Source organism: Phoca vitulina, unplaced genomic scaffold (assembly GCF_004348235.1).
Source record: "Phoca vitulina isolate PV1807 unplaced genomic scaffold, GSC_HSeal_1.0 scaffold23, whole genome shotgun sequence".
NCBI classification, from domain to species: domain Eukaryota; kingdom Metazoa; phylum Chordata; class Mammalia; order Carnivora; family Phocidae; genus Phoca; species Phoca vitulina.
The window spans coordinates 25626145-25646489 of NW_022589726.1; the positions used below are offsets into that span (position 1 = coordinate 25626145).

The 20345-nt window shown below is 39.0% G+C and overlaps 1 protein-coding gene across 5 annotated transcripts in view; it reads right to left on the reverse strand.

Moving 5' to 3' along the window:
- Positions 1–2577: 2577 nt before the first annotated feature.
- TMEM117 (transmembrane protein 117) overlaps positions 2578–20345 on the reverse strand; it is a 453511-nt gene continuing 435743 nt past the window's right edge. For all 5 annotated transcript variants that reach the window (XM_032420498.1, XM_032420499.1, XM_032420502.1 and 2 more), the window contains 2 exons: positions 14667–14796; positions 2578–4696 (listed from right to left, as the gene is read on the reverse strand). In XM_032420498.1, the coding sequence (XP_032276389.1) occupies positions 4050–4696; positions 14667–14796 (777 nt within the window). In that variant the 3' untranslated portion in view covers positions 2578–4049. The remainder of the gene's footprint in view (positions 4697–14666; positions 14797–20345) is intronic.

Here is a 20345-nt window from a genome sequence, read left to right on the forward strand (position 1 = left end):
CCACCCATACCCACCTCTGTTGTTTGTTTCATGGGCCCCGTGTCCCCTCGCCCAGGTCTCACCATGCTCCTTGGGGCACAGAGTAATGTGAGTGCTAGAATGTTTAAGAAACTAACCAACCAACTAACCTTTTGTGTAACCCCCTCAGCTATGTTGAACATCTGTTCTTGAGTCCTGTTAGGACTCCTATTAGGTAGGAGTATTGGACTCATGGTAACTTTATGCTGAAGTTCCTTCTACAAAGGCCTCCTTCCCCTGCCCAGAGTTTTAAAGCCCATTCACAGTCAAACTGCCATCTTCTATTTCTAAGATTTCATGGCAGCAACTTGCATTCATGTTCCACCATCTACCTAACCTTCTCTTTCCATTATAAATATCCACCTCTTTTTCCAGTTAGCTTCAACAAGAGTGACTTGTGAGCTATAAATACCACATCTAAACTTACTCTAGTTGTTCAGATTATAATTCAGTTCTAGTCCAGTCTAAATGCTAGTAAGCCAAATATTTATGACCTTGATTCTCTTATCTATATCAGTTCCCATTAATCACAAGCCTATGCACATCAATATGTTTAAAAATAAAAATTCGGATAAATGAGAAAAGTGCCAGTTTGCCTGTCACAAAACTAATGGACTTGCTCTCCCCCTCTTAATGGCAGGACTAGCTAATATAGGTTAGAGTTGAATTCTGAGGGGCAAAGCTGGAGGACATCAGACCAGATAGAGTAGTGAGCCATCACAGTCTGAGCAGGAAGAAACCAATAAAAGCACAATACCCAGATTGTGGCTGCATAGCCAGGAGTTTTAATTTAAAATAGGGATCAGTTCAGAGTGAGGACAGAGGATAAGCAATAATGGGGTGCTAAGGTCTTAGGTGAAAGTCAGAGAATTCAGTTGGCACCATGAGTCATCAGTTACAGGGACAGCTAAGAGTGATTTATTAGCATTACCTTTCCCGAGTTTCATATTGGGTTGTGTTGGTCATCCACAGGGTAGGCACATAATGTACCAGAACTGCTTATGGGGCCCAGTTGTGAGATATGACAGCGGTATTGACTTCCCCCCTCAACTCCGAGCGTCTGTGTTGCACAACGTCTTTGACGTGGCCTGTCAGCCAGTAGTGCCTGTGGGAATTACTTGTTGTGAAATCTGATGCTATAAAAGTAAAAGGAGATTTTATGCCTGGCTGACTCTCCGGGCAAATGGAGAACAAATAATTCTTAACACTTCTAATAGGATTCACAGGTGATCTTAGCTGTGCTAAAAGATAAGTGAGCATGATAAGTGGCCAGCATGGGGAGAGTATGAGATAACTAAGTATGGTTATATAATATAGATGGGCATGTGGTGATGAGATTTATGTCTAGGCATATATTATCAGGCATAAATTCATAGTGTTTATTTAATTTTCCATTTAAACTACTAATGAAGTACTCTATAATGTAGGATACTAAAATTGTGTCAAATTAGTACAAATTCTGCACTGCATGAAAGAAAATGCTGTAATTACTGAACAGTAGAAATATAATTGTTTATAGTCCTTAAGCATCACTGCAATTAAGGCGTCACATTTGTTATGCTTTCTTTAGAATCTGTGGTTAATGATTTTTTAAATCCTTTTTTTAACTCTTCATTTTCCCGGTTTACTACACATTTTTTTTATTTGTAATGCCCTTGATAGTCCAAAAGGTTTGGTATTCAAAAAGCTCTGTAGAGTCATAGTCTACTGGTATATGACTCAGGATTCAAGATTAAACATAGTACATGTGATTTTGACCTTTACTATTTTATTTTATTTTATTTTATTTTATTTTATTTTATTTTATTTGCTAGTCCTTAACTGGTATAAGTGCAGATGTGATGTGCTATCTAAAAGAGGTAGCAAAAGAAGGAAGGAGACCCATAGGTAGATAAATATGTCAACATTGATATACATAACTATTGGAAACCTTCAAAGACTTGGATCTTGTTTAAATGCCATTAAATGCCATTAAAATTCCATTGCTGGAAAAAAATGCCATTACTGGAAATTATTCTGTTTGTTATCAAAACTTAGGGAAAACTTTAAAGATATATTTTCATATCAGCTGATAGCCAGCTTCTCTAGTCAATCCCTAGAAACACATAAGCATAGTGCTCTAGGGTTATTTTTTTTCCATCTTCTTTTAATTAGATTACATCATTGGACCACTTTTTCCTTAACACCCACATAAAAATTCTTAATATTTTCGTAAGGACTGTATACTGATCATGAACACCCGCTTTCTAAATCAACTTCCTTCTTCATTCTACAAGACAGTGACTTTCAGAATAAAATATATAGAGAGAGTGTCCTAGGTGGTATTATTTACTTGTCCTAGAGTCAAAAGTTGAATGTTTTATACTATGCAAATTTGGTAATGGCCAATGTTACCACATATAAGCAATAACATGGTAAGTTTCTTTGGACACTATGGTCAATGGGTTACTATAGTAAGCTTGATCTCTGGATTTTTAGTGTCAGAGATATTTATGATTCTAAGTAGCACCAGGCATGGCTATTTAAGGTAAAAGAAACAGCAAGGGCATGGTTCCAGTTGCTTAGTAAACAATTGTAGGAAGATGTTTATTAAAGCTGGCTCTCGAGTGACAGATAAATGCATAGTTCTATTATGCATGCTAAATTCAGCATGCTGCAGGCTTAAAAGCAGATAGATCAAAACAAGAGAGATTTTAAAAATCATAAAGACAAAATACAGCTATGTCAGTATATGACAGGAAAATAATTTTGCCTTAAAAGTGATCTCCCCTAACCCCCTCAAGAACATGTAACCACAATTTATGGAACAAAATTAAAAGCACATTGGGTGTATTCCATTTTTTAACTCATCTGGCACCAAGTTAAAAAAATTAAACGGGCTGTTGTTAAACTAAGATACAAGTGAATCCCTTTATTACAAACAAAAAACTACATCACATAATTACTGATATATAATTTATATTTATTAATGTATGATGTTTAATTCTTAAAAAAACAAAACAAAAAACAAAAAAAAATGCACACACAAAACAAGCTACTTGAATAGATTCTTTCATGCACATCTTTTTCTACCTCACAAGGTTCTGCTGCATGATTTTTAGAGGAGTTCCCTTATTCAGGGTTGGCATATGTTTTTCAATTTTCATTGTCCAGAGCCATATTTACAGAAAGATGTACAAATATTGCAGATAGTAGGCTGTACAACTCTCACTTCAGTTCCTTGGTTTTCTAGCGCTTTGTGTAAATGCCAATAAATTTGAGAGTTCACCCAACTGTGCCTCTTAACCTTTGTTCCCATAGGTGAAGGGCAGGATATTTAATCAAGTAGCAATTTATCTTTAATTAGGAAAACATAATTAGGTATTATCATCTAATTGCAATTACTGGTTGGAGAAAGCCACATTTCACAAGTAGTGACCCATGCTGGATTATCGTTCTCCTCATACTGAATTTCGAATCTGTATTTGTATTTGGCAGATAGCCAAAACAAATTCAAAGGTTATCACCAGGCCTCTGTGCAATCCTGCTGTCAAAGTCACAACTCCACTGCTGAATAGGAAATAAGAGATACTTCCTAAGCCACATCACGGCTATATCTGTTTCCTGCTAAGACATCAAATGTAGATCAAAATAATTGTATACAAAAAAACCCATGTGAAGTAGGTTCGAGGACTGTTCCACACTTCAGTTCTAGTACAGTTAAAAACAGTTTAATGTCTCAAGGCACCACTATGGTTGAACATCAGATACACGGGTAATCAGCTAATCGTCTACTATGCTGTAAAGTCAGTAAATATCTTGTGCAATTGTGAAAAGCAATCTCTAGAGGACGTTAGATATACAGTAGGCACGTGTATTATAATACAAATAGAAAACAATGAGTCCTAGAAAAAGCATGTTGAGCACCGTTGTGGCATTGTTTGTGTTTCTCTACCTAACACTACGTAAACCTTACATTTACAAAAGGAAAGACTAACCTTTTTAAAGTTACACTCAAGTTTGCTTTTTGCGCTATCTCCAATTAAGGGAATCTAGTTCGTAGGCGTACTTTTAGAAGTCGTTGGGTCTGGATCAGCTTCTGTCGTGCTGGTAGATTCGTTCAAGTGCGAGCTCAAGTTTTCTGATGTGAGGTGGGAAGACTTATAGACAATTTCGTTGAAGTCGGACCTGATGCAGACCAAGGGAGGGTCGCTCAGTGGGTCTTCCACTGAGGCCTGCGTGTTTTCTCGAGTGATTCCCATGTCCTTGCTATGTTCTGACGGTGATTTTCTTTTCATGCGAGTGTAAGTTTTGTCTTGATTCTCCATGCCTTGCTCATTTTTCAAAAACCGTCCAAAGAACCAAATGAAGAATCCAAACCACACAAAAGCTATTAAACTTGGAACAAAAGCCAGACACTTGACATCAAGGCTAGCCCCTATGAATCTGCTGTGTAAGAACATATCTCCTTCAACATAGGTTTTGTTAGTCTGAGGGTTAGTGTGATTGGACCTCCATTCCCAGGAAAGTTTGGTTCTGTTCAAATCCTTTAAACTTTCTGAGTCTTTCACTGTGTATATCTTCTGCCCTGGGCCAATGTACTGTCCATATTCATGAGGCTTATAAAATATTTGGTTCTTCCACATATTAAGATCCAAAATTAAGACGAGAAAGATAATTCCATAGTTAAACCATTTACCTGCATAAAAAAAAAAAAGAAATACGCATATTAGTCAAAGACCTATGAAATTGCAATAGGGCTTTCTCCAATAAAATGGAGATAATGGCGTACAAGTATAAAGTGTTAATGTTTTAGGCCTGTTAGCAATTTTTTGAGATGGCTATGCTGCCATTAAGTGAATTGACAAAGGATATTTCCTAATTGTATTCTAGACACATGAAAATATGACTGTGGGTCCCAGAGTCAATAATTTATGCTACTTACACTAACCAGATTAAGCCTCCTTGTTTTATGGACACTGCAGCTGTACTCAAATTTGGTTCCATGTAGGTTATTCTCTAGAACATTTCAGTTAATGTTTAAAAACAAAGTTCTAATGAAGTTCTTAGAAAAGTCTAACATATGATTGAACATCTCTTACAGTTTTATAATTATGTGTAGGCAAGAAATAAATCATTTTGCAATGCAAACACAGCAGTATATCAATTGAATTCACATTGTTGTTTGTAGGTGACCTGTTGATTCAATCAATAATTTTTGAGCATTCAAGACTTTAAAAATAATTGCATCAAATTCTCATTGAACAGAATCCATTTATCAGACATATAAATACAACCAAAGCTGACAAACTGCTTTAGAAGACACAATTTGAAGAGGTTGTTAACTACTACAATTTCTTTGTAGTAGTTAAAATTTTCATACAAGTAAGACATTGCTTAGAGACATGTTATCTAATATAAACGCTGAAGATGCTGGGGAAAATGGAATAAAAACTGAGGGCTGTAGAATTATCTGCAGAAAGGATTTTGGAGGAAGTAGCAATTCGTGTGGTCCTTGAAAGAAGGACAGAGAATAGTCTGGAAAATGGTGCATTTCTTTTAGTGTATGTTTTTATTATGCTGCAGATAAAATAGCATACAGGAAAAGATGAGGTGAGATGAAAGAGAGGGGTGAGAAGAGAGAGAAAGAAAATAATGGAGAATATTGTAGGAAGAGAATGCAGGAGAGGAACGAGAGACAAGTGAATTGAAAAAGTTCTGAGGTTCTCATCCAATATTAAGGAGGCAATAGCTAGTAGCTTCCACGATGGAAAGCAAGCTGAGAGAGTGGCTTCCAGTGCTTCTCTGTTGCAGGAGATATATACTCTCTTGCTACAAACTACATGTGCTATGAAGCCAGACTGGATGGTGAGGAAGACAGGTCCTTGAATTTGCATGACTGACCATCACCTTCTTGACTCACAAAGGTCCCTTGGAGAAACCTGTACTCTCTCTAGGTCATTTTTATTAACTCATGAATAGGGCAGTCCCTCATAAAGTGGTCCCTGTATCTAGGGTAACAGGATATCAGAAACCACTGCTAAGCAGCATCACAGAATCAGGGAGAAGAAAGGAACTCTCAGTGAGCTTGGAGTAAGGTGCTATTCTGGTGAGAACAGATGCTCAGAGAATGTTAATAGACAAGGGAAAAAGATAAAATCAGTATAAAAATTGAAGTGAATATACACTGATCAAATTAAAAAGGAACCCTGAGGATAGGAGGAGCTCTTCCCCAAACTTCCTACATTATTTTCCTCTCACCTAAGTTGAATGGTGGTGGGTGAGTTTGACCACTACACTTTGACACTAAAGAATCACTTTATGTTATTTCCCATGTGACCTGGAGTCAATATTTAGATGAGAGGGAGGAGGAGCAAATTAAAAAGGTATTGGAGGACATCAGTTAATGGGTTATCATCACCCCTCTCGAACACATCTTTACCGATCTGTGAGAGGGAGAACCACAGTCACAAAAAACTGCAGGCTAGAAATCAGCAGATGAAGCTCATCCAGACACTTAACTTAAATAATACAACCTTGGGTTACCTGTTTAATCTCTCCAGACCTCAACAGTTTTATTTTCAAATTGAGGAAACTGAACCGATGACTTCTTGTTCTATGATTCTGTCCTCTTCCCCCAAATCCTTCTACTTATTAGCTATGTGAATTCAATTTTTTATTCGGTGAAATAGAGAATAATATCAACATAACTAACTCAAAGGATGATTGTGAGGAAGAAATGAGAAGTTATATTTGAAGGGTCTCTGACATATATTAAATTTGCCAAAAATGTAGAGGAATATTATTTCTGTAATTTCTTTCTTCTATGTCTTCAATCCAGTTAGTGTAGGATCTTGGTGATAGAAGGACAGAAGAGCATGTAAGGGTTTGCAAAAAAGATATATTCTAAAGGTGATCAAATGTCTCACTTTGGATAAAACAGCAGGAATCACTGAGCACTGACATCATTGGGTAGATATAACTGGACCAGTTATCTAAGAGGACTCAGTGTGTAGTTATATGTAAACATGCTTTGTGAATCAGCATATTTAACATGTTGAAAATTCTTAGCAATTGGTAATTTGTCTACAACTTGCAGGAGAATGGTCCTGGGACTAGGTCATTTATATACACAAATTTTGAAGCTAAAGAACAGGAAGTAACATCCCCCCCCCCCCCCCGGCAGACAGGCCATGTCAGGGTGGAAAAGTGCAGAGGGGAGAGAACAGAGGCAGGTTCCCTATTGACATCCCATTTCTTTCCTTCTGTGGATGTAGCCCTGTCTCTACCCCTCCTACCCCCCTGTCAAAGTCAGTCAGCTGAACCTTGAAGCTGGTAAAAATGCAGAAGCAATGGCTCTTCTTAACTTTTTGTTTGTTTCCAGCCCACCTGACATAAACTGCTGGTCCATTTATGCATTTGCACAGAGGAAGGATGTTCATCTTTGGCTAACATCCTTCCTTCTATTTTCCCACAGTGCTTTGTTACTTTTGTAATGCCTTCTCCTCTTTAAAAAATTACTTTTGCCCTATGAGATGTGGCAAACCAGAAAGCAAAATCACACGAGACAACTCAACATCACTGTTCTTGTCTATCAAGTGAGGGGGTTGAGCTATTGATCCTTCAGGTTTCTCCCCAGCCCTAAAAATCTCTTTGATGAGTCTGTGAAATAAACATCACCTAAACCTTAACGTTTAATAATGGGCCAGGAAATCTCACCATTGGAGCAAAAAAGATGGAATACATGATTTTCATGCAGAGAAAGCTTTCCTTTAAAAATTGTATATTCTGAGAAACACTATTTACCATAAAAAATAAATTTGAGTCCCGGAAATGACCCACATGGAAAGGATATCAAACACAAAAAGGGAAAGAATAGAAATGCTCTCTTGCCATTTCCCAAGTGTGTTGTTGTGAATGTACAATCAACCATAACAAGAGGTTTAGTATTTCAGCATTAATCATAGGAGAGATTTTGCATTTTCCCCTGTTGTTTCAACTACATAGCATAATGTAAATCAGCAAGAAGGGAGGGTAAGAATCCATACATTATTTCTATTAATCTCCTTGTTGAAATAGCTCACTGTCTCCTTTAATGAGAAATCACTGCATGGTGTTGGTGGGATTACCTCTCTCTTGTATTTTGTGCCTTTAATGAATCCTACTGTCAAAAATGATATTATAATGGTAATTTTATCTTTTTACATTGTGGGAGATTATAGAATCCTGGGCTAGTTGGTTTTAAAAGGATTCTCCATTAAATATCACCATCACTTGGCATAGGAAACGACAACAATTTGGGGGAAAATGTAATTTTTTCAACTAAGGATAAAAGAGTATAAAGTGCTGATATTTCCATCATATAAGAAGGCTTTCGTTATTCAGATATGCAATTATAATATTAAAAAATTTTTTTACTCAGTAGAGTTGCCAGTTAGCATTGAGACTGAGCTGTGCTGTGGGCACCTTCATACCAAATGAGTGCCACCACTTGGCCAGAATCTGGCATCCGGTGCAGATACATGAAATAGTCATGCTCCACAAAGCCTTTTAATACCCATTATGGGATAGCAAGCAACCATGGCCTTGAAAAAGATAAATGTTGGATAATTAAAGAAATAACAGTTTGCTGTAACAGGCTTCTTGGCCATATTCAATGTCCTTTCATTCCAGACATGAGCCGTGAAAACAGGGCTCACTAAGTTAGCATCTCTTTAAGTAACTCCTATGTAATTTAGGGCTATCTGGAAACCACATTCAGTGCTTGGGTCATAAGGAGAACATTTAGTAAACTGAAGATATTTACTAAAAAATTTATGAATTAATAAGAGCTATTTGAGTTAGTAAAGCATCATCTTAAGACTTAAAAGCAAATGAATATAGCTTCTCTAAGTGCCTCTCTTGTCATTGTCATTTCCTAAGTGGGACATAATCCAACATGATGAGTAGAGAGAGGTAGAAACTTGCAATGATACAAGGAGAAGGGAAAGCCATGGGGTTATACTGAATTAGGTGACCACTAGACTCTGACTTTCTTGAGATTAGGAATTGTGTCATGTTTGTTTCTGTATTCCCCAGATCCTAGCTTAGTTTTAGACACATATTAATTCAGAAAATGTCCATTAACCAATAGGTAAACCCTGAGATAATGTGTCCAGACAAATCCAAGGAGTAAAGTTATAGTCTTTCAAATCAAATACATGTGTCACAGTGATCTGGTGAATTTTAGGATACTGCTAAAATCAGATATAATCTGGAAAACTGGGAAAAGCAAAATATTCATATTTCGGAGATTAGAATTCATTATATATTTCAAGTCTCTCTTCTGGCAGTAAAGACAATTCCGAAGAGTGTGTGAGTTTTATCACAAAAATGCTCATAAATGCACAAATGAAGACAGGACACCTCAGTTTGAACACAGCAGGCCAGCTCAGGGGCAGCCAGGGCTGACAGGCTTTGGGCAAAGCATCCATGGCCTTGAAGAAGATGAGTTTTGGACAAATATGAGGAATCGCTACTTTATGTGGAAATAAACATAGTTAACTCTTAGAGCTGTATAAATGTGTTGAAAATAGAAACTGCTTCAGGAAAGGTTTAGAAAAATTCACAACTGAGAGACTAGCAAGATGTCCTTGTGCACCCTGGGTAAATTCATGATCTTTGGAGACTGTCACGGTGAACAGGATGCATCATATTTCCCTATAACAAGCCCCTTGTTAATTTTGTCGGACAGAATATTCTGGATGAACCACTGGCCTGCCCTCCCCAGCACTTCCCACGATCCGACTGGCATAGGAGGGCTCTTTAAAAAACAATCTCTGGGAACTCATTTGCCAGAAATCATGCACCTATGGAAATAAAACAGAGGGGTTTTATTCATTATTTTCCACACTCTCGCCATTGTAAAGCACCTGTGCCCTCACACGGCTCAGGAAGCTGAAACAGAACACAGACACTATGGAGGTTTGTTTACTTCTACATTTTCCTTTTTTGCCGAAAGGGTTCCCATGGGCATCATCGTGCCAAAAGAGTGAATTCTCTCCTCACAGATGCACAGGCCTTCCTTCTGGCCTTTCCCCCAACCCCCTCCTAATTTACTCAGATGATGGCCGCCAATGGGACACTTCCTTTGTCTGGCTGGGATGACAGATGGCAGAGCTTCCGCCGGGATTGGCATTAATAGGACTCAGAGGAGCTTCCGAGAGTGAATTGAGAGGCCATTCCTCTCTCGCCTCCAGAGACTTAGTACATCACATTTCGAATCCATCTTTGCACTCACCTCATAGGTAAAAGGGAAGAGGCCAGAGGAAATAATTACACGGTTACATTTAGCATTTATGTTTAAGAGAAGAACAATGGGCTTGGGCTAAAAGCACTGATGTGACCTAATCACTATTTATCCCCTTTGTTACTGAAGTCAAAATTCCCAGAAAAAAATATTTTAACACACCCTTGGATAGAGATGATTTATTTTTATAAGCAGCAGCCCAGCTTATAAAATGAAAGCTCATACACATGGCAGCAAACCATCTGTCAAGGGGGATCCAGATGAGCTAAACAGATGCAACAATTCATTTCTGAAATGCATAAACAAAACTAGCATGGAATCAGGATTAGAAAATACCCAAATCCTAAATGCTTTTAAAATGTCAATGGGAACTCATCAGTGTCAGATAACCCTGTACATACACAGCTCTTCATTGGAAGAGAGATTTTTTTTTTTCCATTCTTAGCCTTCTCCTTGACTCAGAACAGTAGATAACAGTAGAGAATTCAGAATAGTGGATAAATAATAAGAGCCCCCTGTCAGGCTACCTAATATTTTTTAATTAAATAGGAAAACAAACTCTGGCAGGACTCTGAAAGCAAAAGCTGCAGGTAAAAGTAGTGAGAGTTTACTGAGTGCTTACCAAATGGCAGTGTTTTAAGTGCCTTGTACATATTAATTTAAATCTCACAACAACCCTATGGGACAAGAACCTTACTGTCCCCATTTAACAGATGAGAAAACTGAGCCTCTAAGAGGTTAAGGAGCTTGACAAGGGCCACACCAACAGTCAGTGGCTGAGCCAGAGTCCAGGCACCAAACCATTACATTCCATTTTCTAAGCATGCACTGAACGTCATTTCCAGAGCACAGAGAAATGATAGTTGAGGCCGTGGTGGAGCCATCTTTGAACCCATGAGAACTCTAGCAGTCTCTGCACAGACGCTTCTAGTACAGAACAAACACAGGCAGAGAAAGCAATAGATGGAGCTGTCTGGGGGTCCACAGGATCCCTTCCCACCCCTGACTCCAGTTTCCTCTGTGGTCACCCAGATGTTTCCCATCATACTCTGCTTTGGGACCTCTTTTCTTGGCCCCAGCTCTGAACTTTCCAGCTCCCAGCAGGACTCTCTAGCATGTGCCCTTCTCACTAGTACCCCATTTCTATTTGAATTTTCATTCTGCCCCTTGGCTTTTGATCTTAAGAGTTGCATATGGAAATAAATTAAAGCTGGGATGAGAGAAATTTTGATGGCAGAAAGTGTTTCTCAGCAGCAGTGTTAGTCAAAGAGAGGGCCTCTGGCAGCATGCATAGGCATCACTGGCGATGCTTAAGAGAAGGCTGGCTCCCAGGCTCCACCTCCTACCTCAGGCATCTGGCTCCGCACATGAGGCTGATGGATCTTTTTAACAAATTCTCCAGGTGATTCTCATACACACTGAAATCTGAGAACCACTGGCGATGGATATAGAGAGTTTCATGCTTAATAACCCAGTGATAATACTATATTTACTCATCAAGAAAAGCACTGAGTTTCCCTACAAAAAGAAGCAGAACTTGGAGGAGCTGATCAAGTTAGCATTTGTAGTTGACTTGGGAATTTGCAGGCTACTGACAACTGAGCATATTAAAATACAACATGTACCATGTTTTTGGAAATTTTATCTAGGTTTCCCCAGAAACAATTATCTTACAAAGTCAGATAAAAAAAAAAAAGGCCCTTTCACAGGAGACTCGCTGCTACTTCAGAGTATCCTCAGCCACATCTTCAGCAATTAACAGAACAAAGAGAGTCACAGAATAACACAAGAGGGGAACAGTTTAGACTTTCTTCAGGCTCCAAACCTGCCACCATTTTCCTAGAATTTTTTATCATGGATCTGGGGCGGCGCATGATCATCCTACCATAAATTGGGTTTAAATTGTTTATAGTGGAACTTTTCACCCCAAAGCCCACCTGTACCCTATTTTATTTTGGATTAGAACTCCAGAACCCTCAGAGGTCTTCCAGGCAGATCCAGGAACCCAATCATTGGCACGGCCCATCGCAGGGAGACAGCCCGCTTCACCTGCGCCTTCTCCAGCACCAAGGAGCAGTTCCCAGTGGCCATCACCTGGGTGCTTTTCTAACGTCCCATTCCCCGGCCTTGGCCCAGAGTTCTTGAGTTGGAACTATCAGGAATGGGGCCCAACAATGTGTTTATAAATATGTATCTCGAATGATATGATTTTCAGCATCATTTGGCAAAGACTGCATCAGAACCTTAACTACAATATATTTCCACCTTCTCACAACTGTTATTAATGTGCAGTTTCCATTCCAAGAGCTTAGCCAGTCTTTCTTCCTTTTAAGTTTCTAGAAAATAATACATGGTGGAATAAAGGTTTTAGCTCAACTGCATAGGAGGCTTTATCTCGAAGCTAATTACACAGAAGCTTCAAGGACTCCTGTATGCGTGTCCTTCTTCCAAGGCACTGAAAGTAATTTTTAGTCGTAATTTTGCTTTTATATTCTTAACTAGAGCATTCCAGATTGGGTAAGCTTTGGGCACCACAGAACCTGAACCTGTCCCTGTCCATAAATGATAGCATATATGACAAAGCCCTGCCAAATAGCCCCAAATTAAGTATTTTTAAAAAATATTTTATTTATACATTTGAGAGGGAGAGAGACAGAGAGAGCACAAGCAGGGTGAGAAGTAGAGGGAGAGGGAGAAGCGGGCTCTCTGCTGAGCCAGGAGGCTGACATGGGGCTGGATCCCTGGACCTGGAGATCATGACCTGAGCCGAAGGCAGACGCTTAACCGACTGCCACCCAGGCGACCCCCAAATTAAAGATTTTTAACAGCTTGATTTTTTTCTTACCAACGGGTTCCTCTGAATATTCCACCCCCCTTTTAACCTGATAGTATGCACTGCAGCGGTACATTTTTGACGGGGATTCTGATATTCAGAGATAATATGAGTGCCATGGTGGCCTGGGACAAGAGCTGATAGCAAGAACAGATGGTCCACGCAAAAGCCCACCCAAAGCGACATGATGATGCCGTGTGTGTGATAGCTGTTTGAGAAGTCCGAGAGGGGAGCATGCTGCAGATTAAGTGGGGACTCTGAAACCACACTATGTGACCTGAACTCAAAGTGATTGATTTACCCAGTGAATTTAATAGATGGGCCTCATTCATTTTAAATAGGAAAAGAAACCTGCTGCATCTTCCCTATTCATGAGCTCATTCTCCAGTTTAGGAAGGTCGCCTCATGCTCAAAGCAAAAACCAGCCTTCAAGTTGGGAAGCAAAGGGTTTTTGCAAGACTCAGATGTTCACGTTTTCTGTGCTCGGGCTATTTTTACGCAGCAGCACAGACAGTAGTGTAAGCACGGATTTCTTCAGCAGTTTTTATTATAGCAGGTGTGGGATCCTAAGCCATTGTCCTTAAAACACACACACATTCACTACATACATTTGAACAGCTTGGGAGCTAACGCCACCCTTTATGTGATCATTTAGCTGTCTGCCTCTGGTTAGGAGAGAAAAAAAAAAAGGTATAAAACAGAACTTCAGGAAGACCTTTTTCAGATGAGAATGACTGAGATTCATGAAGGAATATTATAATAAATCGTAACGGAGCCATTTCAAAAGGAGGGCATCTCTGCAAATGAAAGAATCTGAGGATCTGCAAGAGACTCACCTAAGAGAAACATGAGCTCTGCCACAGAAGGAGGTTTTGATCAAATGAGAAGTGGCCTAACTCCCTAAAGGCATAGGGTCTGACTGGTGTTCTCGGATACCACCGTTCCAATCTCAGCAGTAACTGAGGAATGCGGTGTAAAGGGTGTTAATGGTGAAAAAACATACTGAGCTGTATGTTGTGAGAAAGCAACTAACCTCATGAAGAAAACCAAGGTGGAGGGGTATCTGGAGCATGGCAGAGATAGCTAACTATCCACACCAAAACTGTGGCCTCCCGCGAGAACAGCAGATGCGAGAACAGTAGATGTGACACCGAAGTGGCTGCCCAAGCACGGACCACATTTCCTCCTTGACTCTAAGTAGGGCTATCTGATGAGCTACTGCCAGTGAAATGTGACTAGAGGGTATATGTTTTTTCCCCATGTCAAGGCGATTAAGAAAAAGGTAAGCCTTCTTCATCCTCTTCTCCATTCTCACCGTTCCCATTTGCCTGCTGGATGTTGAAATCCAAATGACTAAAGCCGCTCGTAGCCTTAGTCCCAGAATGATAGTTTGGAACCCCCAACTGACCCAGAACCACCTTGCACTATTAAGTGAGTGAGAAATAAAACTAGATGTATGCATGCCTCTAAAATGTTACCACTTGCTTTTTTATAGCAGCTGGTATTACTCTAGGAGACAATCAGATCGTGTTTAAAGTTACAGCATACCTGTTATATGAATACGATATTCCTCCTTGAAGATCTTTTGGAAGAAAGGAATCTTGAACTGCATGTGAGGAGTGTGCAACCCAGGAAGATTTACATCAACATTTCCCATAAAATGTGGGAATTCCCAGTCCTGTCAAAGAAAATCAACATAAAAACGTATTTGTGATTTGTTTCGTTCCTAAGCAGCAAAACACCAAAAATTGACTTTTTACAAGCACTTATTTTAAAATCATTTAAATGCAGCAAGCTGTTGGATGTATCTGTTTCATTCCATGATGGTTATTTTATGTACATTAGGTAGTTGTATGCATTCAAAATCAAAATTAAGTCATAACTTACATCCTCAGATTTTCTCTTTAATGTGGTAATAAGAAACCAATATAGAATTGATTTGCATCTATACATGTTTCTCTCTTTCATTCTGGAGAACTGATCTTAAATTTTTATAGGAAGGAAGAGATCCATATTTTATAAATATGTGGTAATTTTGTTATATTTTGTTTCACTACCTTTAAAAAATATGAACCCCATAATACTATGTTTTGTGTAAGAAGACAAAGTAAAGAGGATCTAATTTGGGCGCCTGGGTGGCTCAGTTGGTTAAGCGACTGCCTTCGGCTCAGGTCATGATCCTGGAGTCCCTAGATCGAGTCCCGCATCGGGCTCCCTGCTCAGCAGGGAGTCTGCTTCTCCCTCTGACCCTACCCCCTCTCATGTGCTCTCTCTCTCATTCTGTCTCTCTCAAATAAATAAATAAATAAATAAGGATCTAATTCACTTAATCAAGTTTTTCAAGTCACATCCAAGAGCCTTTTATTAATCACCTCTGCTAGTAACTACATGGAGTGGAAAAATGCCAAAGACTCTTGTTCTGTTCTCTTGCAACTTAGCATCAATTTGAACCAAATGATGGAGGGCCTGACGTGCTAGCATGAGAGATGAACGATGAATTAATTCCCAAATTGTCTTAGTTATTTTCTTGTTGTAAGGCAAAATCAGGAGGGATGACCCTCCCTCTCATAAGGAAGGGAAACAGATGCAAATGAGGATATTTTTAGGTGTTTCATCTGCTCTTGGTTTTTGGATATAGCACCAAACTAAAGTTCACAGCTAGCATGTGAAGAAAAAAGAGACTAAATATGAAGAAACATTTGAGGTGGATCCATAGGCATTAATACACATATTTTCACTTTTAATAACTAAATAATCCCTAAATTATCAGTCCTGTGTTTAGTGAACATCTTTAAAAATATTACTGAAAAAAGTAATGAACAAAATATGAATTTCAGATTTCAGTACATTATTTCCACTTATTTAATTTATTTTTTTTTAAAGATTTTATTTATTTGTTTGACAGAGAGAGACACAGCGAGAGAGGGAACACAAGCAGGGGGAGTGGGAGAGGGAGAGGCAGGCTTCCCGCGGAGCAGGGAGCCCGATGCAGGGCTCGATCCCAGGACACTGGGATCATGACCTGAGCCCACGGCAGACGCTTAATGACTGAGCCACCCAGGCGCCCCCATTATTTCAATTTAAAAAGTAAATTTTTCCAAGACTTCTATATATTCAGCTGATACAGATGTGCCAATAATAGAGTGCCTGAACATCATAGAGTTTCCATGTCCATTCCACTCCCCTTATTTATTTATTTATTTATTTATTTATTTATTTATTTATTTTGAGAGAGAGAAATCAGGTGTGTGGGGTGGGGGGGAGCAGAGGGAGAGAGAGAATCTCAAGCAGGCTCCTTGCCCAGCACGGAGCCTGACACGGGGCTCGATATCACGACACTGAGATCATGACCTGAGCGGAAATCAAGAGTCAGACACTTAATCCATTGAGCCACCCTGGCACCCCACCATCCCCTTTCTGCTGAGAATTCTGGTCAAAGGAGAATAGGCTTCAGAGAAAAGGAACCTAGGTGGGTGGTAGTAACCAGGAAAGTTTTCAATGTCTATTAATTTCATGATCTATGGATCACTCCAAACTGCTAATAAGAAATAAAGACACAAAAAGAAAAATGAAATGATACCACATCATCTTTTTCTATTGTTGTGTATGCAAATATCTTGTTGGTCTCACCTCTCCTTGCTTTTCATACATCAGCAGTAAATAGACATGTAATTTGGAAAATTCAGAAAACCCAAAGCATAAGCTGGATAATTTAGAACATTTGATCTAAAATATTAGAAGAAAATGGGTTGGTAATACTTGTGAATTATTACATTTTATTTAAATGTATTTTCCTTTATTTTTCATCAACACCTTGCTCTTCTTATATTACTTGAAATACTATTGCTAAGAGAATTGGAATTGAATTTGGTCTTTTGCTAAAATATAATCCCATGAAAAATTATGCTTGACACATAAAGGGACTGATAACCACAGTATCTTTCACTTGCCCTAGATAAACAACACAAAGCATTATCAACAGAGCAGTTCTCTTTTTTATTTCTTGGTTTAAGAAAGAGAATATTTCTTGGTCGTAATTGAGCAAGTATAGTACCTTCTTTTTGGAAAGATGTTCTTGGACTATTCTCATTTAGCTTTTTATTCCATGAGATGAAAGTTTTCTACTGGGTATGAAATTGGTTTTAGTTTGAAAGTAATCTCTAGAGATTTCTTGTAGAATGAGATCAAAACTTCATTCACCAAAAAATAGTTCCTCAAAGATTTCCCACCTATAGTTGGAGAATGAAAGATGAATTAAGGAAATGGGAGTGCAGATGAAAGAGAAGAGAAAGTCTTGCTCCTTGTCTGGATGATGGCATTACTTTTTTCCTTTTTTTTTAAAGATGGGATCAGCTTAGGGAGTTTGGGGGAATGTATGATAAAAGTAGCTGGTGCCTTGTAAGAAAAGTTTTTGAAAAGAAGATTAATAAAAAAGATGATATATTCTCTTAGAGTCATCTGTTCTACATTATTTTTTATAATCACCATATTTTGGTTTTCAAAACTCTTTTCCTTAGTCTTGGAACTCCCCACCCCCCTCCTTCTCTCCCTGTTACTCCAATGTTTGTACTTCAGTTCCTACTCTGCATACTTCTCCAGACTCATTACTGGGTCAGTGTAAACTCTGGCCTCACTTGACTTAGACTGGGATGCTAATAATAATTGCTATCATTTGCAGGAAGTGTGGGGCTTCTCTTCACGGGCAGGGGTATCTGAGGCTGATGATACCCCAGGTATTTACTTAAAGGAGGTAAAAGGGGAGGAGGAGTGGTGTTCTGAATCTCCCTAGGTATCAGCCTCTTCATCTATAAATTGGGGCTAAATATAGCAACCTCACAGGCTCCTTGGGAGGGTGAGATAATGCCTGGACAGCAATGAGCAGGTGCTGGAGACAGAGGGAAGAGACAGGGAAATGGCCAACAAGCATGGCTGGTTTCCCCACATGATCCCAAGATCAAGGTTATCCTGAGAGTGAAGCAGAGGAAGCAGATGCGTCTGTTTTCAGAATCACACATAAGGCTGCTTGCAGGTCTGGGTGAAAAAGGTCGAAGGGCCTCTTCTCCTTTCTGCTCTCATCCACTGCACAGTGCTGGCCTCCTGGGGTCTCTGACTGGGACTTTGGTCACAGTGGTGTTCTCCCAGAGGGCACTGGGAGCAGGACCGTAAGGAAGGAGCCTCTCTCAAGAGACATGTAAGGTGACCTCCTGAGGAGGATGGAAGAACAAGAGCAACTTGGTCTCTTATGCAATGTGGTGACACTGTTGAAACCTCCAGAAATACCTGTGGGGGACTTTACTGGTGGGGAAGGGAGGCATTGCTACCCTGCAGACGGGAGCTGGTAAGCTTGCAACATGAGTAACTAAGAGCTGAGGAAATCTGTGGACATTGGGCATCAATTATCAAACACTCACAATGTTCTAGCATCGTCCTAGGCTATATATTTATATCTATGTACCAAATGGTCCTGAAAGCTTCCTATTATTAACCCATTTTACAGATGAGGAAATCTGTCTCAGAAAGGCTGTCACAAAATGCAGTTGCGATGTGGCAGAACACAGCCCAAAGAATAAATTCTCTCTGTCAGGCCATGCCATCTCTGTGAACAGCACTTACTGTGTTTTACTCCAAACTGGGATTATTTTGACCTGCTGCATCTGTTCTAATGGAGAATCACGATGATCATCCTTTCCTGCTTGTCTCCCACCAAAAGCCAGTTCCATGAAGAGATTTAAACTGCTTTTCCCACCCACCCCAAAGGGCTTTCATTTTTTTTTAATCTGACCTGGATTTGAACAAGACCAACTGTGACTCTTTCTCCACTAAGCAACTGTCCCAGGGACACTGGCTTCTAATCAGCCTGGGGAAGCAGGGACATTTGACTAACAGGTGATTGCTATAAAATATTGAGATTCTTTTGACACCATAACTGGATGTATAGCGATTTTCATACACAGCTTGGATGTAAATGTTATGAGAATCATAGCTTTCTTTCCTGCCGCATAAATGTAAAATATATATTTGAACACAAGATGAGAATGTTAAGAGAATGACAAGGCAAGATGTGTTTAGCTACTAAGACCACAGTAGAGATAGGTTAATACTGTGCATATTATGAAATGCTCATTTATTTTGTTCTTTAAGAAATGTTATCAATATTTAGTAATTCAAAGCTTCCTTACTCCTTTCTGTTATTAAATCTAACAATCACTATAGAAGTCTATCACATTTGCGGTTCAGTGAGGTGAGAATTATTTAGGCATATCAGATCATTCATGCTGCTCCAGTTCTCATCAGTTCATGGTGATGAACAGACTTCCAACTTATACCTTGCTTCATATAAGAAATAGTTAATTTTCATTCAGATGGGCATATTTCCCATATCAATATAAATGAGCAGTGCCATGGTATATATCTAATCTTATTTCTTATATACTATGGCTTACTCTGCCTATCACAATAAAAATCGCATTTGGACACTGATGTCCAAATTACATTTGGACGTGTAATTTGGACTGATGCGTCCAAATCTGATTCTGTCCAAATGTGGCCCTATCATTCATGGACCACATTTGGACAGAATTTCAAGGCAGCATTAAGTATATAGGCAAAATGGTCTCAGGATATGCTGGATTCATCATTCCCTCATGTTTTCTCATTGAGACACATGCCTTGGGGCCAAGAAAAAGAAGTTGGTACTATGCAGAGGAACTCAAGCTTGAAACCAACACTGTTTTGAATTCCCCCACTAGCATTCAATTTCCCAAATCAAATGAAGAGACTTCATTTCTATTTAGAGAAGTGTTAGAGGATAAAAATGTAATAACACTGATTACCCTACAAAACGAAAGCCATGGTATCAGAACAAAAGTTGTATTTTTGGTGGGCCAAATATTGGCCATCTGTTTTTTTTTAGGAAATTAAGAGAGAGATTAGGTTAGATTTTACTGAAAAGTACTGATAACCACTTAGAATAGAACTGACAATAGATTCTTAAATGTTAATAAAAAGTAGCAACATTTTTCAATGGAGTAAGTTCTATATCTCCTCTTTAGACGCATTAGATTATTAAGCTTAAAATGATTTCAAAAGTGAATTTGACAGATATGCTCTGTTTTCTGTTTGTTAATCTCTATTTCTCCTCATATTTCAAAAACAAATTTAGTCCCATGAATATGAGAACATCAGTTCACCAAAAATTTCCCCAGCTTGTAAATGTCCTTAGCTTCT